This window comes from Xiphophorus maculatus, chromosome 15 (genome assembly GCF_002775205.1).
Source record: "Xiphophorus maculatus strain JP 163 A chromosome 15, X_maculatus-5.0-male, whole genome shotgun sequence".
NCBI classification, from domain to species: Eukaryota; Metazoa; Chordata; class Actinopteri; order Cyprinodontiformes; family Poeciliidae; genus Xiphophorus; species Xiphophorus maculatus.
Genome location: NC_036457.1, coordinates 17,021,374 through 17,041,160, shown reverse-complemented (window position 1 = coordinate 17,041,160; position 19,787 = coordinate 17,021,374). Strand labels below are relative to the sequence as shown.

The window sequence follows — 19,787 nt, the reverse complement described above, 5'->3', positions numbered from 1 at the left end:
ATTATCCTGGAGAAGTCAGCTGACAAGCAGTCTGCAGCGGAGACAATTCTAAGGATACCAGCAGTTTGTCTGGTATCTCAGAGGACTTTAAAGTGTAGCAATGGTGTGATAAAACATCTTAGGAAATTTTATTTTTATTTCTATTTTAAGTTTTAAAATAAATATAAAGTTGAAAACCTTGAGCTTCTTGAGGTCGCTCCATAGGGTCATGGTGACATGGCGGACCACCATCTCACCCCCATCACTCTGCCCTTCAGTTCCAACTAACAATCTCCACAAATCTCCTCTGGGGTGTTCCTCTTTTCCACCAGCACCATCTCCAACATCCATCTTCCATCCCTCCCTGGTACCCCGTCTCTGCATCTCCAAACATCCCGGTCTCAGCTAGTTCCTCTGATCTGCCGTTTCTGGGATTTCTCACTCGAAAACTATGCAATATATACAAAACAAAAGGCTCAAAATGCTTCCTCGGTTTCTGGATGAAGTGGGATTTGCTGTTTTTTTTTTATATATGCGGGGGCACATGCGCTCGCAATCCACATAGCTAAATCTGCATCATCAGCACGTGTATGGATCACACTCGGAGGCAGTTTTCCATGTCTGCTGAATATTAGATGAGGCTGATGCAGCCCTAAAGCCTCGCAGCGGCGGCAGGTACGGCGGGTCAGAGTGCCAGATGTGCCGGGGCTGATCTGTGTTTCAGTAAATGCTGTTTACTACTAGTCTGAGCACGGACTGTGGGATTCAGGTTTTCTGACCAGGAAATCCCTTACTCTACTCCCATCTTGCAAATACACACATCTTTCCACTTCCTCATTTCCCTCCCTCCCTGTAGCTGAATGTACTCACTACATAGAAGGTCAAGCAGACAGAACCTTAATTTTGGCTTCAGTCCCTGCAGATATTAAGATCAGAGGTTGTCCAATCCAGATTTACTGCCTCCATGTTACACTTGTGAATAGAGAGAGAGAGAGAGAAAGCACTGTGTTTGACTGAGATGTCCCTGATAAGACAAAGGAATATCTAAAACTCACACTCCAATTCTCCAGGTAACAGCTGCATCCAACCGTCTCTCTGGTGCTTTGGTTTTTCTCTGTGTCTCTCGCCTTCAAATACCTTCCTTTCTGAATCCAGGAATACAATCGAATGAGATATCGCTGAAGGGCACTGTTAAGATGTTTTTTTTTTTTTAAGATGTTTTTTTTTTTTTTTTTTTGCACATTTCTTCCAACATCCTGCTTTTCCAGTGTGAGAGGTGAAACAGCAATCTCATGCTGCATTGGCTTAAAAAGACAAATCATGCAGAATAATTACACAGACGGGAGCAATAATCAACAAACTCCTCACTGGAAAGAAAAAAGCTCATAATTTTTTTTTTATTTTTAAAAACCACTCATCTAATGACTAGTGTCCGGACAACAAACATCAAAATAAATTCAATTATTCCACACACAAACACGGACACACACAAAATAGCGAGTGTCAGCTGCGGAGCTGCAGCTGAGGACATGTCACTGGGATCACTGAGAGAGAAAATTAATCAGGGGGCCTGAGCCAAAAGCAGGATGTGGCAGACTTCAGAGGAAAGTCATCTGATGATCTTTTATGCTCTCCTTACAAGGTGTGAGTCTTGCTCCCCTTTCTTTCCGCTGGTAGTACACTACAACTAATCTCCAAGGAGCTGCTGGCTGGCAGAGGTGTGAATGAGTAGATGAATGTCACGCCTACGGGCTTTTGGACTTCGCAGAGCCAGCCTATTTTTACTTCCTCCGAGCGGCGAATGCGAGCCGCGCCAATGTGTAACCGTATCTGATAAAATCCAGCCTTCTGCGGCTGGAACAGGAGCGACAGAGAATAATTTGGAAACAACAACGTAAACAAAAAAAAAAAAAAGGGCAATAAAGCCTGTTCTCAATTTTTATGGGTACTTAAAAGGAAGCACGCTGAAGCCCACTTTGGATAGGAAGCACTCCGCTTCCTTCGACATACCGACCCAAGAGAGAGGTTAATTTGGAACAGACGAGTTTGGTTCATACATGGGTGCAATTTCCCAGATGTTTGAATCTGCCAGGTAAATCTGATAGAATTTGATAAACAAGACCTGAAAGGAAACTGTGAGTTGAATAGCTGCTTTTGGAAGAAGTTTCCGAGCCTCAGGACAAAATTCCTACTGTAAAGTACGGAGGTCCTGAGGCGTGAAGTGTGGATGTTTTTCTGGTGCACAAAGTACATGGTATTCATGAGGAAAGATTGTTATGTGGAAACTTTAAGGCAACATGAGACAGGAAGTTAAAGCTTGCACACAAATGGGTGTACCAAATGGACAATGATCCTCAGCATAATAGCAATTTTAGTTATAAAGTAAAAACAAAGTCAATGTTTTATGTTGGTCATCATAAATAATCTCAGCGCTGAAAAGATGTGTGTTAGCAAAGGTTAAAAAGTGATTCCAACAAATACAAACTTCCAACACTGAAGAAAGTAATAAAAATACATTTTGGTAATCCCACATGTTCTAAAGAAGTAAAAGTTCAGTCTGATTTAATGTCAGACAGCGAGAGCGCAGCTTCAACTGAGAGGAAAGAAAAAAAACAATGCAGCACAGCAGGAGTGTAAAAAAAAAAATTCAGAAAACAACGTTAAGAAGACTGAAAACCATATGGCTGCTATGATGAAAACAGTTTTATTATAGCATTCTGGTCCTCTTACGAATATATTTTCTCACAAAAGGTTCGTGTTATTATTTTCTGCAACACATTGCAACGACCGTCTATTCTATTGTATATCTTCAGAAGAGGCATCTGGTTTCAGCTGCACATATACTTTTAATACAACTGTATTAAAAAATATAAATAAAGAAGGAACTGCATTTTTATTCTTTTTCTTACCAAACATGCATATAGCTCAAAAAAAGGTTTCAAAAATCAGTTTTAAGCATCTGTGTCTGCCAAAACAGCAATTATTTTTTTTTATAAATCTCAAGCTGCATTTTAAATAAACTGAGGAATTTTAGTGTAGAGCAAAAATGTTCTCTTATTTTAAATTGTGAATTCGAAATGATCAAATTCCATCTAGATTTCATTAAAAAAGCACAAAAATGTCCTTTGATGAAGGTTGAAGAATCTGGCATCATCATACTTATGTCACCAGCTGCCCACAGAGTAAGGTAAGATTTTCTTCCAGGGCTAATGTTGACAACACATCAAATGGACATAGAATATTGTGTTCATTGTACGACAGACAGATGACTTCTTTTTCGGAGGTACCCACTGGCTTTGCCGCCCTGGGTGAAGAGCCGTGGCCCCTCTACTCCATATCAATGGAAACTAAAAGTCTGAGGTGAACCTGCAACGTAATCACAGATCTTCCTGCTAAGCCGCTGCTGCTGCTCTGTGTTAACATGTGTAATCTTTTTAGTGTTTTTCATACATGACTGCTTGATTACAGATAATGAAGTGGACAGGAAAAAAAATAAATAAAAAATGAGGGCTACCGCTGAAAGATTCCCCTAACACAGCCCATGCATTTAAAGGTTTAACAGTGCGAGTGTGTGTGAGAGCGAGACAGAGGAACAGTGTGAGCCGAGCTGGACCCCTGCGTCTCCTAGTCATTACAGCTCATTTGTCTGAGTGCTATTCCACTTGGCTGGGTTGAGTTAACAGTTTGCCCTGGCGCTCTCCACCCTCCTCTGAGCCGAACACAGCGACACATGTGGAGAGAAGGAAATAGGAACATAATGTATGACTTTGGGAGGGCTCGCGCATGTACACACTCGCTTCTTAATGGACCACAAGCACATATACGGTACATCTTATGCTTTCTGGGGGAAAAAAAAAATAAAAATAAAATGCTTGTGATTAAACTCACAGTGGCAGTGGCTGTTTAATCCTCCCGATCCCCTGGAAAGTCTAATGACAGCTAATCAGATGCACATCCACGGTCTAATTAACCAATTAGCAACTAATGGATACACAAACGCTATGCAAAATGCCACGGATTCATTAGGAGACACTCGTAGTTTTCACTTCAACCCAAGACTCTTTTTCGGGCCAAATTAGGCCGACAGCAGGCTGTTAGCAGAGGACATGAGCTATATTCCGCCCTGCCTTCCTGAGAGCCTCACAGCTGCAGACGGGGAGGTAAAAATAACATTCAAATCACTGATGTACGTCACAAGTAATACAATCCCCAGCATACTAATCACTCTGATTTTAAAATTGGATCAGACAGCCAATTTCTCTGCTCAATATCATTTTTGGCTCCTTAATTATCATCTAATAAAATTTATAGCAAGAGCATCCAGTCATTAAAGCGCTACAGAATGTAAAATGAGAGCAAAAGTAAGCCTAATTTTAGGATGGAAATAAACTTCACTTCATGGGTTTTCACTGAGACTTTTACGAGTTTAATTTGGGCGTAAATGAAAGAGGGATAAGAAGAAAAAAAAAAGTCGGCTCCAAATATTTTGCTTTTCTGTAAAAGCGGAGATCTCTAACTCAAAACAACAGGCGACAGAGTGAAACAATGTGGCGACACTTTATGAGTTATCAGACCGTGAGATGGAAAAAGTTAAGCAAGAAGTGTAGAGAGGGAGGGGGAAAAAAACGAACGCAGCACAGCAGGAGAGTCGAAAAACTTCAGAAAAAGAGACAATTAGGAGGAGAGTGAAAACCATATGGCTGCTTCTCACAAGCTTTCAGAAAAATATATATTTTTTAAGTAACACAGAGGCAGTAAATCAGGATTACATAACATTATTTTTTCTTTTTATACATTTTTCATAAAGGTTCTTGCTGTTTTTCTGTTCAACGTATTGCAAACAGCTTGTGTCTTCAGAAGAAATAAACATTTACATTAAAGATTTTCTTTAACCAGCTGAATTAAAGTTGTAGTTCACAACCAATTTGAGAACATACATGCTACAGCTTTAGTTAGATACCGAACCATTTTATACTAATATGTATAAAACATCAAACGCTGATATCAAAAAGAGCTTGTAGCTGAAGAAAATTCTCATTTTTAGTTTCCCCATACTCTAAAAGCTTTCTTTTTATTTTATTTTGTGGTTCTATTGTCTAATGGCACACTTCTGTCATAATGCATGACAGTGTTTCCAGAATCTTATTTTCAGCAAATAGCTGTCGAAATATAGAGTAGTGTTTCAGCACCACTGAGGAACAAACATAAAATAGAAACAAGCTGCTTGCACTGTTAATGGCTATTATTTAAATCACCTTTTACAACTGGTTACATCAAATGACTGAGCTTAAAAGTGGAAACGTTCAAACGAAACATGTTTTTTTCGACGAGTGCATGCTACAGTGCTAATGCTGATCAGCTAGCTAGAAGAAGGTTACTTTCTTTTCTCTGCAAAAATGACACATTTTTCACCGCTGCATCTGTTTTAATGACAGAATGACAAAAAAAAGGTTGAATATTTTTAACACTAAGCTCTTAAACACGGCCATTTAAATGAATGGGTGATTATTCAGAACTTTCGATCATGTCTATATACCACACTGCTGGAACTGTAATGAACACATGAAAATCCAGCAGCAGTGGAAACAATTGTTGCCTTTCGGTTTTAAATAAAAGCAAATCGATCGGGCTCCTCTTCGCTTTCGACACTCCACCGCAGAGTTACACAAAGACACACAAGACCAACAATCATTCACACAGCATCCCTTCAGGCGTTCTAGAATATACCGTCAACCAAACACCCATATTTGTGGTGTTTTTAAAGTCCTCTGAGAAATCTCCTCCCTCCCCCTCTCACACGCAGAAAAAAAAAACATGTAAACTCAACCCAAAAGGGCCCCAGAGAGGATCTGAACTCAGGGTCATCTTGCTGTCAGGCTACTGTTCAAACCACTAAGAAGAAAAAATAAATAAATTTGAGAGGATACATATTTTTCCAGAGGGTTATATCCAACAGCCACTGTGAACTTAAAACAGGGCTGACCCCGGTTTTCCTGGACAAGAGCAGATCCAACCTTTTGCTACTCTCCATCTCCTATGACAGATATGATTTTTACCCTGTTCATACTACACATACTCCATTAGAGCATGTGCGAACAAATGAGTGTATTATTAATGGAAGTATAAATACACTATAATTTTTAGGGTTGAAGTAAGTTTAAATTAGTAAACAGACTTTTATTTATATGCGAGTTTTCTAAAAAAGAAAAAAAAATCTGGCATTTCAGACAGTTTGTCACCTTATAGAAAGCAGTAAACGTTGTTATGAAGCAAAATGTATTTTCGAGATTTATACAATTTTATGTTAATTCTGTTTTCCCACTAAATCAAAATTAAAATTTTCAGATTAGGCAATAATCTCATCAATAACCTTTTTCTAATTTCTCTCAGCAAATTCCTGGACCCTTTTCTTTAAATGTCATCATTTGTTCACCCAGTCCTCTCCTCGTGGTCTGCAAGACGACCATTCTGCTCTCAACTCCGACATTCCCGCAAATGTCATCAAGAAAAACCTCTTCCCTGTTCTGGAAGAGCATGGATTCACAAATTAAGCGTTTATGTCGAAACAAAGAGACTTTAATCCTCGCAGTATCTCTCCAGACACCTGTTTTGCTGACTCTCCTCATTCTTCTCATCATTCAGGCGTTACTAGTCCCTGATGTTGTGGGGCGCCACCTGTGCCCCCCTCCTGCTCTTCGCCAAATCCTTGATGAGCTTAATTCTAACCAGAGTAATGAGTTCATGGTTCAAAAAATATATGTTTACAGATATTTCCACTACATCAATATTCTTTGTCCAAACATGACTTTTCTATTGGCATGCATCGTTAAGGATATGGGAGCAAGTGAAACAGTAGATATATTATGAAATAGAAGGGAACATACCATATAAAACATTGTTTAAGGACAGGGTACTTTCAAGTGTTCAGTCAGGTTACATCCTCATTGTATATAAAGTATAGATAAAGACCAGTTTTCTAAATAAATCAATTCTTCAGATTAGAAAACTGCAGGATATGTAAGAGTATTATGCTGTCGATAGCCGGAGGGAAATGTTTTATGCTTCTTATGATACCATTAGCATCAGTTATTGAACTAATTGGATAGTCCTCATCTTTGCAGTTCCAGTTAAAAGAAAGACTTTACCACTTTACAGGAGCAAATGATCCAGAATATAAAACAATTCCTTGAGAAAGTATTCACACATCTTAAGCTTTTCCAAAATTTGCCCACAAACCAATGCATTTTAGTATGATTTTATCCAATGGGGCAACCTAAAACAGCGCATAACTGATGTTTTAAAAGTTTCTCCACATGAAAGCTTATGTGAAACTGAAAAGAGGGGTATGAATTCGTATTCACCCCCATTATAATACAGTGTAGAATCTTATAAATATATATTCTGTAGTAAAAATCTGATGTTTACTTTGTGGCAGGCCCCAGCACACACATCAGTCAAGTCATAAATAGAGTTCTTAACCTGTGTAAAGCAGAATTGGGTTATAAAATAAAATCCTAAACATTTCAATGAGCAATGTTCAATACATTTTATGAGAACGCAGGGTGTGACATGACTGCAAGCATACCAAGACAGGGCCATTCCCCTAAACTTATAGGTTGGGTAAGGACAGATTTGATGAAAAAAAAAAAGGGAACCGCAAACGTGGTTGAAAGTGCTCTGGTCACATGTCATCAAAACTAAACTTTGTGGCCTTCTTGAACAAAAGCTGTGCTGCAAACAACTAATTGCTGTCTGATATTATTAACACCAAGGGAGCTCATCGAAGTTGATGAGTAGAGCTAATACTGGGCAATGCTGAACTACTTGCAGAAAATTGAATGAAACTGAAACGGAGCAATTTGGAAAAGACATTTCAGTCTCTTGATGTGCAAAACTGGTCGAGATGGATGGTGACAGATGGATGAAACCCAAACCTGTACAACTGTAATTGCAATGAAAAGTGTGTCGGCAAAATAGTGACTCGGAAGAACAGAATGAATATGCATGCCAAATTTTATAGATGTAGTAAAACAAGAGGTGCATATTAAAGACTCAGTCCTCTTTTTTTCTTCCTTTCTTTTTTACTGCTACTGCATCTGTTTGATCTCAGATACAGATACTCCACTATTAGCCAGGCTCCACTAGACAATGCCAGAGAGACACCCGAACCTCAAGCATAACTCTACATCAGTTTAGGTCTGAATTACTGAGGAAGTTAATTAAAATTTTGTCCCATAGGGGTACCTTGGATTTCTGGGCTAAAAAGCATCCAGGCAAATCAAATTTATCCCAAGTAAGAAGAATGTCAGTTTAGGGCCCTTAGAAATATTCCCATGCACTAATTCACACATACACACACCCTCTCACACACACACATACGCACCCCTGCCTTAATACACCCACGTATGCACGAAACCCACTAGTTCACAGATTGACTGCGCTCAGCAAGAAGTGCTTCACGGATGGCAGTTTTTCTTTCTTTTTCTGCTTGACAGACTTATCAACCAAGCTCAGGTGGTGCCCCATCTGCTTGCGCACATTTAAAATCCACACAAACACACAGACACACAGTCACTTACTGCTTACACAAGAAGACATGTGCTCAAGGAATAAACTCAATCAAACGTCCGCCCTTCAAATTTCATTTCTGATCTCGGGAGAGGAGGGGGGCTTTTCGTCTCACATCCCTCCATCCCTTCTCATCCGTACTGACCACACAGTGACCTCTCCTCCTGTTCTCCCATGTCCTTCCACTTTCACATCCTGTGTGTGTCAGCAACACTCCCCAATAACCTCAAACTCTCCTTCCAGTCGTCATTTTATCTTTCTCGCCCATCAGCAAGTCTACCCATCCCAGCTACCAGCACCATGCCGAGGAGAGCCCACCCCGTCCAGCCTGACAGATGGTTGTGCAACATGTGCAAGAAGATATGAAGCCATATATGGTGGTGTGAAAAAAAGTATTTGACCTTCTATAAATTTGATCCTGTTTTCACTTTGTTTTTTTGTTTCTTTTTGTTTACACACGTTTGAGATTGTTAAACGTTATCAGGCAAAGGTAATAGACCGGCTGTTTAAGGTCATGCTAACGCAGGGATGTCCAAATCCAGTCCTCTCAGGCTGATGTGCTGGTGTCCTTGACCCAACATGGCTGATTTTAAAAAATGGATAAATTACCTCCTCAATATGTAAGTTCACCCGGAGTCACACCAGTCATTTGATTCAGGTGTGTTGACCCAGAGTGACATCTAAAACATGAAGGACACCACTGTGCTAAAGCAACTCAATCTGATTTAAATTCAGACTTTGACTAGACCACAATAAACTGTTAACTTGGGTGAACTTTTATGTTTTGGACTAGTCCTCTTGCATAACCAAATTGCACTTGGGCTTAAGGTCACAAACTGATGGACAGACATTATACCTTTGATAAATAAAACTCTTACATATACAATTTTAATGAATTGTGGCATTAGGAAATAGAAATGGTTGTGGTGATACTAACTGAACTAAAACAAGAGGAGTTCGGTCTTTTCAGACAGTGATAAAAAAAGAAAAAGAAAGAGGAGTATGTCTCGTTTTGTTAAGTGTACGTAAATTTTGGGTATCAACTGTATTTCTGTTCCTGCAAACTAACTTCAGAAAAGCAACACAAATAAATGAAATCCAGTTATAATATCAAATTCAGCTTTGAATGAGTTCAAAACTTTATTTGGAAAGAGAACTTGTGGTTGTATATCTTAATCAATAAGCCATTGGCATAAAACACATCATGAATCTATTCATCACCGCAGCATTTATACACTAAAATAATTCTGTCGTCGAGGCCGTGAGCGAGTGTGAATCTGTGCGCACTTCAGGCTGCATAATAGGGATGTGGACCACGTTAAGATATGCACATACAAAACACGGCAAAATGGGCCTCGACAAGAAACGCTTCAAGAAACTGCTGAGAACAAAGAGAAACTACTGGATCGCGGATGAGTAATGGCGTGACAACGAGCACCCGGGACGCCACAAACATCTCCTCTCCAGAGGCCAGTGATTCTTTATGAAGCCCCGTGAGAGTGGATTAAAGGCAATTAAAGATACAGAAATACTGACCTAATGCAATTTTCCAAATGTTTGTTTACTGGCAAATAAACGCAGCGGCTGGACAACGGCGTCGGCTGGTAAACCGACCTCTCGGTAAAGTGCCATTTGTTAGGCAATTATCCCTACTCTGCCAAGCAGAAAATAACTTCAGCTGAATGGTAAGGTGTGCTGGCACAAAACTCATAATACCACGCAGACACTATAATTAGGCAGCTCTTTACAGGGGAACGAATGAGGACCTGGACGACCCCGTGGAAAAAACCCCTAAAAACTCTACAAATCCTGTGGCCAAAAGCAATTTGCTGGTGCCGTTCAATTTTCATGAATTATTCTATGATTTAACGATGTAAACAAACACGGCCTTCAAACAGCTTGGACGTCACTGGCTGTTGAAGAGTAAATGTTTGGGCGGCTGCATTAGGAACACTTGAGGGTGGCCACCCAATGTTTGAAGGTTGTTAGATGCTTAATAGGTTCAGTGGTGTACAAAAGTATTTATGCCTCTAGAACCTTCTCACGCTTTCTCGCAATAAAACCAAATACTTGAATGTATTTTATCGGAGTGATAGACCAACACCACACTTGGTGTTGGGGCATGGTTGTAAAGGGAAAGGATTATGCATTTTCTTTCAGTTTAGTTTGCATCTGTATTCAGCTCACTTTACTCCACACTTGTGAGCAATCTAATCTCAGTCTGAATACAGCTACCCTGTGAAAGCAGAAAAAAAACCCACACAGAAAAAGTTAAAAGAAGTTATGTAGCACTAAAAACACGCAAATGTGCATCACCCTTAAACCCAACGTCCCAATGGTGAGGCACGGTGATGCTCAAAGGAGCTAGAGATTACTTTGAAAAGGTGACGGGGGGGAAAAATGTCAGTCTGGCAGAGAAATACCCGAAATGTCCAAATTTAACTACAGGAAAAATATATTTCTATAAAGTATTTACTCAATGGAGTTTAGTTGATTTCTGTGCATTCGCTTTCCTTCACTGTAAAATTAGGTGAAGGAAATCTTTGCGTTGGCCTATCACAAAACAAAACAAAAAAATACACAATAAAATAATCTAAAATATGTGTTGATAACACAAAAAAAACTGAAGGAGCGTGAACGCTTAGCAAGGTCCACTATCTTGCAAAAACACAATGAAAGCTGTGAGGGTTACCCATCAGTTTTATTTGCTGTAGTCGTTCGATAAGAGGAAAGAAAATCCTTCCTAAAATTTAGAAATATGACGCGATGCCAACATGCACATTCAAGCATTGACGTTATGGACTTGTAAAATATTGCTTTCCAGTTGCAGGCTAAAATCGATAGAACGCACCGACAGGTCAGAGTTTCCTTGTGGAGACCTGACCCCTCCACCACAGGGATGCTGTAAAACATGAATAGTGGACGTGCGTGTGGGTGTGGAGTTTTCAACCATCTTTTATAAATCAGTTTTATGGGAAAGCAGGTCATGTGTGCTGCACAAAGGCCAAGCCAAAGATGACGCAGGCCCAGTTGGTCTTTGTGCGTACCTGCAGAAAGCCTCGGCCGGGTCCGGGGGGTCTGCATCTCTTGCCGCGCGTGGGGCAACATGTGGTAACGCTTGGCTTCGTTGACCAGATCTCGACAGGCCTCTGACGACTTGATCAGCTCCTCGTTGTCCACGACGTTGAGCAGGTAGGACGGGTGGATGAAGGGAAGACGAACCACCGCCAAGAGCTCGGATAAATGCTGAGGGGACAGATTGAGGAGATTTTTTAAAAGGAAAGACTTAAATTTGTTTTAAAATTTAAGAAAAAAACAAAAACAGAAAGATGCTGTCAAGTCAAGTGAAATTTTGCTCTATTACTGCGCTGAAACTTGGCAGCAATCAGACCATTAGTTTAGCCACTGTCTGTGGCAGACTATCAAAGCTGCAGTTCATTACACAGCCATGTTTCCTATTTCAGTTTTCTCACATGTGTAGGACAAAATGTTCAAACATGGATAGAAAAAAAATGTAGCCTAAAACTCCAGACTCTTTCATCTTTCAAATTTACCATCATAGGCACTGTCAGGAAAAAAGAAAAAAAAAAAACTTGGGAGGGCTTGCTTTTAATTTCATGTCTGAAAGGAATACATGCAGCGAAGGAAAAGCTGAAGTGACGTTTAAGGAAAACTTTTCAGCGCAGTCACGCTTTCATTTTTGGAATTTAGTTTCACAGGGAGCGCGCTCAAACTAAGCAGCAGGAGGTATTCTTACTTCCGACTTCTGCTGCCGATTTGTTCGCTTTCCAAATTAAATCTTTCGTCGGATGGAAAAAAAAAAATGCTCTTGCTGCAGTGAAATTAAAACCCGGTTCGCCCTAATCACAACCCATTCAAGCCAAAAACACTGAAGTGCCAAGAGGAAGTTTTTTTTTTTGTTAAAACAGAAGAAAAGATGAATAATTTGACTCATTTTTTGGCTTAGAAATGGTTTCTTTAAATTCTAGTAGAGAGAAACTGTTTCATAACATTTCATACTGGATTTCACCTCTCCATCTTTACAGCCTGAACCTTTATACCTCAAAGTTTAGAATGTTGCAAAAGTACCTATACACCCATTAAATGTTTTGATTTATTACACCAGACTTCAATTTAATGGAACAAGCCAACACAAGTAGCTCATTATTATAAAGTGGATTGAAAACGATGCCCGGTTTGTAGAGTTCAAACAGTAGCAGGATTTAGTAGGCAGCCTTGTTTATAGCTATAGCAGAAGAGAGAATCTTTTTTTCCCCGCTTTCGGTGACCAAGTGTATGCGTGTTCCCCGTGGGAGTCGACAGTAAAAGCTGTAAACAAGCTTGGACAAAGCGACAGGGAGCTGGGTGGAGGCCGACCTCTCTGACCCTTCGGCTCAGAACGAAGTGACCGAGCTGAGCGGGGAGAGCAACAAAACAACAGACTCCGAGAGACATCATTCAGGGGGACAACAAATAACAAGCCGACATTCTGCCTGGGCTGCTCTTGCTCCCACCTGAGGTCTTTTTACTTTGCCGTGCGTCCCATTTGTTCTCCAGTAATGTCGTCGGCTCATCTGACCAAACAGAAGCATAAAACAAAACAAAACAAAAAAAGAAAAAAACAAGCCTCAGAGGCAAAGAGGAGAGTAAAAATGAATTGAGGGACACAACAAAGGAGGTAGGAGCATAAAGAAGGAAAAAGGGGGGGATAGGAAGAGTGGCAGCTTAGGAATAAAAAGTGCATGCTTAAGCAACATGAAGAGAAGACAAGAAGAGAGAAGAGTGGATTTGATGTTTCCACAGGAATCAGAGCTTTGTGCTGATGACATTTCCTGTCCACGAGCGCGCCTGCAGCCAAATACTGTCCTGCATCTGGGACTGTCTGCTTTCCCTCACCCTCGAATGCACACAGTACGCTTTATTAAACAAACAACTCAATAGCCACATAGACACTTGCACCTGCTTGCAGCACAGACTGAGGACGCAGCCAACGCACTCTGTCGATTTCTGAGAAACTCCCGTATGGAGACTTCTGAGCTCCAGATTAGCCAGTGGTTTCAATTAAAGAGCGGAATGGAGGATTTGCCCTGTAGTTACTCATTCATTGCACATTTAAATGGGGAAGGATTTAAGCTTCAGGCTAACTCCTCTGAACTTCTGTGCAAACTACTTTTCTCCAGGTCTGCTTCAACATCACTCATCTTATTTATCCAGGAAATGTTAAAGGAAACAATTATTTGCAACTTTTAGGAGACGCATTTGAATATTATTTTCCCAAATAAAATCATTAAATGTCCTTGTGATTAGCCATTTTAGCTCTGTAGATTCTACGTGTACGTCTGATAGAGACAAAGTAGTTCCCACTGTGACTTTTCTGACCCCAGGAGCAAAATTAAAGCTGCATAGGGGCCAGTTTTAATCAGGTGGCAAAACAGAAAGAAATGAGCTGAAGTGCCACTGGATCCATCCATTCAGATAGAAATTCAATCTGAATATCTATAAATTATATCTACATATATTATCTATAGAAATTATATCTAGAAATTCAATCTGAATTTCTAGATATAATGCCTCTGCTGTATGGCAGCAGAGGTATTTCTATGCTATTTCAACCATTCAAATATGTGCTATGACTTCTGGTTTTTATAACTTAAAAAAATAAGTTCTAAAAATTAACTTTCCTTCAAAGAAAATTCAAGTGAAAAGCTATTTGAATCAGTCAAACTCCTTACATTCAACGGAAAAAATTAAAACTTTACAAGACACTTGAATACTACTAAATGATTAAGCTTTAACTAGTTTAAAACAAGTGCTACTACACTTTGCCCCTTTTTTTTTTTACACATTTACTGTTAAATCGGTAATTTATGGACAGAAACATGCAAACATTCTTCTCTCTAATACAATTTAGCTGTCAAATAAAAATGTCTTATGGAATTTGAAATGCATGACTCAGTAGCTAATCTCTTTCACCGCTATACAAATGAAAATAAAATAAAAAAAAAAATCAGATCAAGTTCAGTGACACAGATGCTTAAGCTATTACTTTTTTAAACTGCTCTAGCAGATTTGGAGTAAAACTTTACCTGTTTTAACGTTTTACCACTAAACTCTGCTCCACCTCAGGTTTCTCTCTTAATTTCAGCTCCCTTCAGTTCTTGCCTTGACACTGGACTTTCTATGAAAATGAATATTGAATGAATAGTTTGTGTTTGGCAAGATCAACAATTTTCAATCACTTAAAAACCAATTTTGTAAATGCAATTTTCACATTCCCAGAAGCGTCAAAACAACCCAAAAGGCATGAAAAATAGAATAAAATGTAGAACTCACCCAGCTGACCTGTGCATTTTTTAATAAATGGTTCCTCCAGTTAGCAAGCCAGCTTCCTGAATAACAACCTTTGCTCAGTATTGTGTTCCTCAGCATTATGGCACTTTTTTATCCACATTTATCATCTATGAAGGGAGAGTAGCCGGATTAATTTGAATGAATTAATCTTAGCAGTGTAGTAGGCCTCTCTGTGCACAGTTCCCTTATTGTTGGCCAGACTAACTAACCCAAAGGTGTTACACATACTGACAAATAATTCACTGTTTTGGCAACAGTAACATGACTAATTGCGATGGTACTATGGCGTGTCTCCAAAGACGTCTGCTTTTCTTAATATTTGAACTCTGCTAAAACAATTTAATGAAGTCTCAGACGCCGGGAACTTTGTTTGCTTATACAAGGAAGGCAAGAACAGCGAGAATAGGGTTTGTTTTTAAAAGTGGTTTTGTTGGAGTGATGCAGAAATAGAGCACACTGTAAAAACCACACACCCACACAAAACCCCACCAGTTATATATATATATATAAAAGCATCCCACTAAACTGTCTGCAAGCGTGAGCTCCGTACTAACCCACATCTGTTACAGCCTCTTTTCGCTTGCCAAATATCATTTAACGGCAGTAAAACTACCTCACAGAGCATCTGGTCTGTGCAAAAAGCCAAAGACTCATGGTGCCACAAACAAGAAAACATCCGCCCATCGAACTCACCTTGCATGAAGACAAGGAGACAGAAACAAAAAAAGGGGGGAGATGGCAGCAGCTAGTTGGAATATCTTCAGTGAGATTTTAGTTTTAGTTTTCTGCAAATATGGCAAGATGTAGTTTAAATACAAGAAGCTGTAAATCTGGGTGGTGTGGTTAGTTTTAAAGTTAATCTGGTTAGTTGGGCAATTGGGTGACCTAAACCTAAATCTCAAGCCGAATTCTGATAAATGGCAACCAGGGTTAAGAAATGTACTGCAACTGCAGGTGTGCGTGAGCAAAAGTGCAAATCTCTCTTTGTCCCTCTTGTTAACAGGAATAAATTAAGCAACAACAGACAATTACTCTCCATCGCTAATTTTAACTAGCCAGCTACAACGCCCACTACTTTTTCACTTCACCCTTCCCTATCCACCTCTATTCCTGCTCCGCAGTCTTCCTCCCACACACGCGCACATACTGCCATGCAAATAAGAGACAGTTCTTCTTAATATTCAAATATAATCTGCCAGACCTAGGAGACGGAAAAAAAACTGAAAAATAACTGGAGTCCTGCTTTATGTCAGTCATTGAACTCCACCAGAAGAAAAAAAATACATACTGTTTTCTCAAGTTTTTTATCTTTTAGAATAGATTTGTGCTGGGAAATGGCTCCAATATGTCTTAGATTAGAACAAATCAAAGCAGAGGAAATCATGGTCTATTAAAATCGATGTCAGAATTTCAACTTTTTCAAGTTATTTCACCAAAAACCACTGACTTGGGAAAACAAAGACTTTTCAATGAGCTTTAGACATTCTGTTCATGTTTAAATCATTAACAAATATTTTTAATAGTATAAGACGATGGACTTCTGCACATGTCACTATGTTAAGGATGATGAAGTGCAATAAAACTCTGCGGTAATGATCTGTTATCTATGAGTGTAAAATTATTACTGGCTATTTACATTTTTGACTATAGCTGTTTGTGCATCGACATGCAACTTTCAATTAACTTGCTGTATGCTGTATGTAGTTTTCTTAAGGTTTATGCAACACTAGTGGTCTTTTTTAGATCTGTGTTGTGAAGCTGGAACAGCTCCAACAGTAGCTGGCCAGAAGGAAGCACAAAGAGAGAGAAGGGGAAGATATGCAGGACATGGCCCTGGGGCCGGGAGTTGAACCGGGGACAACTGTGTCAGGAACTGCAGCCTCTGCATATGAGCCATGTGGCACCGAGGAAACACAGTTCTCAAACTTACATACTTGCCATGACATATGTGAATACTATATAGCAGCAGAGGTATTGTAGGTGAGGCTAAGTTAGAGTTTAATACCAGTTTGCAAAGATTGTGGGAATACTAGTGTACCTATTTTTAGCAATTCACTGGAAAATATTCATAAAAAGTGCAAAAAAAGTTTTTTGTTTTTTTTTAGCAATTTTTTTTTAATGCACTTTAAAAAAAGGATGTCCTACTCTGATTCCGGGAATTTGTTTCGAGTCCTGATCAATGATCTACCTTAGGGTAGCTCAACATCCAAAACGGTTTTAGCAGCTGCACCTCCATTCTTAAAACTGAAAGCTCATACTTGTGTTCACAGCTAGCAAAAATCTAATCATTTTTCACTTTCTACAACAAGAATGAAATAGAGTGATAAACTGTGCCAAACTATCTGAGTTTGGCACCATCAGGTGACGTGCTCTGCACCTTCTACAGGGATCATATTGCTCAGATAACCCAAGCTGACCTAAATGACACTCCTTGATTGGCTGCTTTGCAAATTCCAGCTAATGGCATCTCATATAGAATTATAGGTATTTCAGCCTCCCAGGCCTCATTTTCTTTCAAATATTTTAAATAAACTCTACGGAAAGTTCTGCAAGTAGATGGCTTTTTTGGAGTTGCGTCCCTTAGAAATGTTTGAATGGGTAAAGGCGTAAATTCACTGTATTTTTATGACCTAACTGGGCTGTGCTAGAGCAACATTTTGAGACTTACCAGCAAAATCTCTAGATCTAGATCAAATGTTCAAAAATGTACAGGAAAGACTGAAGTCATAGGTAAATGAGTGCTAATGCAGACTAACAGTTTTCTCTCACTGTATATGCATGTCGTCGGTTTTAATGAAATATCAACTTGAAAGCTTCTACTTTTGTAGGATTTAGACTGATAATGAGAACATAAAACCTTCCAAAAGTGGGACTATTATTTACTTAGAACCCTTAATCTCTGGGATACTTCCCTCTTAACGCTCAACTTGTGAAACTTTTCAACAATGAAACTTCAAGAAATGCCTCACTGTCCTAAATGAGCCAATTCATTTTCCAGTGTGCACTATTTTTTATTAAAGTGAGAATAAAATCTTCCACAGTGATTCTTATTCTCGAGGCATCAAGCAATACTAAAATTTGACCTTTTACCGTATGCCAAAACATAGCAGAAAGATAAAAGAAAGTCTTGGTATTTATAGTCTGAATCCTTTCAGGGCGTTAACTTTGATAGCAACTCCAGAGGGCTTTCACCATGGAAAGTGCACATACTGGATCCAATCCTTATAAACAGCTGTGCTAAAAGCTTTTAATGATCATTTGTGCCATTTGTGCGCTTGTATGTGACAGGAACAAGTAAAATGAAAGTGCCTGCGACACTCAGGCCAGCGAGAGAGCATTTCTGTGGCTGGCCTGAGAGAAGGTGACGAGCTCTTGGCTCCCATTTCTCTCCGTCTCTGTCTTGCTCTGCAGCAAATCCTGACCCCTGCACTGGCAAGAGGAGTAAATGAGAGCAGATATCTGCTTTGACCCGTCATTTTCACCATCACAACTGTTTATCAAAGCAAAACCTGCGCAGTTTTTAACACAAGAGACCGTACAAACGACACAAACTTCAGCAGTTAGTATGCCAACTGTAAGAAAATAAGCCTCATTCATGCAATCTGTCACATTTCTAATGGGGAATTCAATATTTTTTTTAACACTTTGAACACATGGAAGGCATCCACAGGAGACTGACAGCATATGGTGATACTTCTTTCAGCTTGTCGGCCCACTTGCATGCTCGTCTATGCTACATTCTCCTTGGACAGGAGGTATTTACGAGGATCCTTATGCATATCCACTTATATTACAATATGAAATCTAATGTGCGATTTTAAATCTCTAATAGTTTCTAAATTACACACACTGAGCGAGAGCAAAAAAACAAAAAAAAAAAAAACACAGAAGGCCAACAGTTTTGGTGCCAGCAGAAAAAAAGCATGCGTTGCAGCCAGGTCCACATGCAGTTATTGCTAAACGTGCAGGAAATCCACCGCTGCAGTACTGGCCTGGACTGTTTCTTCCTGCTGTTTTTTCTTTTTTTCTTCAGACTTGCAGGGAAACAAATATTCAGGCAGGTGAACAGCAAAAGTGAAAAGGTTGAGTTTGGTGAAAGGAAAGGATAAAGTGTCTAACAGGGAGCCTCTGAGATCTGTCAGAAGCAGCAGAGAAGCAGCCGGGGGTCCGCTAGCACAGATGACAAATGTCCGCTGAGCATTTCCCATTCCACCACTGTCAGCGAGGACTAACACCTCTTGGGGTGCATGTGTGTGTGTGTGATGATTCAGTGCTGTGGCAGCTTCCAATAAATGACACAAAGACTCCTATTTGCTTTGCTCTTAGAAGATAGTCGCATGCTTTAGAGTAAAAAATGGACAACCTGATGCCTACAAAACGTATTACAGGAGAAATAAAAAAAGAAAACTACACACTCCTCAAACTGCATTGAACAGAGGCCCATATTTATTCTCAGCTTTATAGACTTCCGTATTGATGCAGGTTTCTATTAGAAAAAAATAAATAAAGAAAAATAACATGCATGTGACTTCATCTGTCAGCATATTATGGATGACTAAAATATGTTCTTCCAAATGGTACTTTTTTTTTTTATCCAAGTGATGCTTAGCTGAGCCTGTGTTTGTCCTCTTGTGACTTCACCACTATGTGGGCTTATTTGCCAGAAGCATGGAAGGGAGATGGAGTGAGACGTAGCGGAGGACAGACGCTGAACGCTGCCCTGAGCAACTACTGACAGGTGCCATGTGTTCTCCTCTGAGGCCTATTTCAGCATGACTTCATTCATGGAAAAAAATAAAAATAACACAAAAAAAGCTTCCCTTCACTGTTTTAATCCAAAACATTTTGCTGACAAAAACATGTTTTTTTTTTTTTTTTTCTTTTACAGA

At 39.6% G+C, this 19,787-nt stretch overlaps 1 protein-coding gene across 3 annotated transcripts in view; it reads right to left on the bottom strand.

The window, feature by feature from the left end:
• klhl29 (kelch like family member 29) overlaps window positions 1–19,787 on the bottom strand; it is a 276,011-nt gene that overhangs the window by 64,416 nt on the left and 191,808 nt on the right. For all 3 annotated transcript variants that reach the window (XR_002754055.1, XM_023348256.1, XM_023348257.1), the window contains one exon: window positions 11,595–11,793. Coding sequence is in view for 2 of the 3 variants with exons in the window: in XM_023348256.1 (XP_023204024.1) it covers window positions 11,595–11,793 (199 nt within the window). In the remaining variant the exon portion in view is untranslated. The remainder of the gene's footprint in view (window positions 1–11,594; window positions 11,794–19,787) is intronic.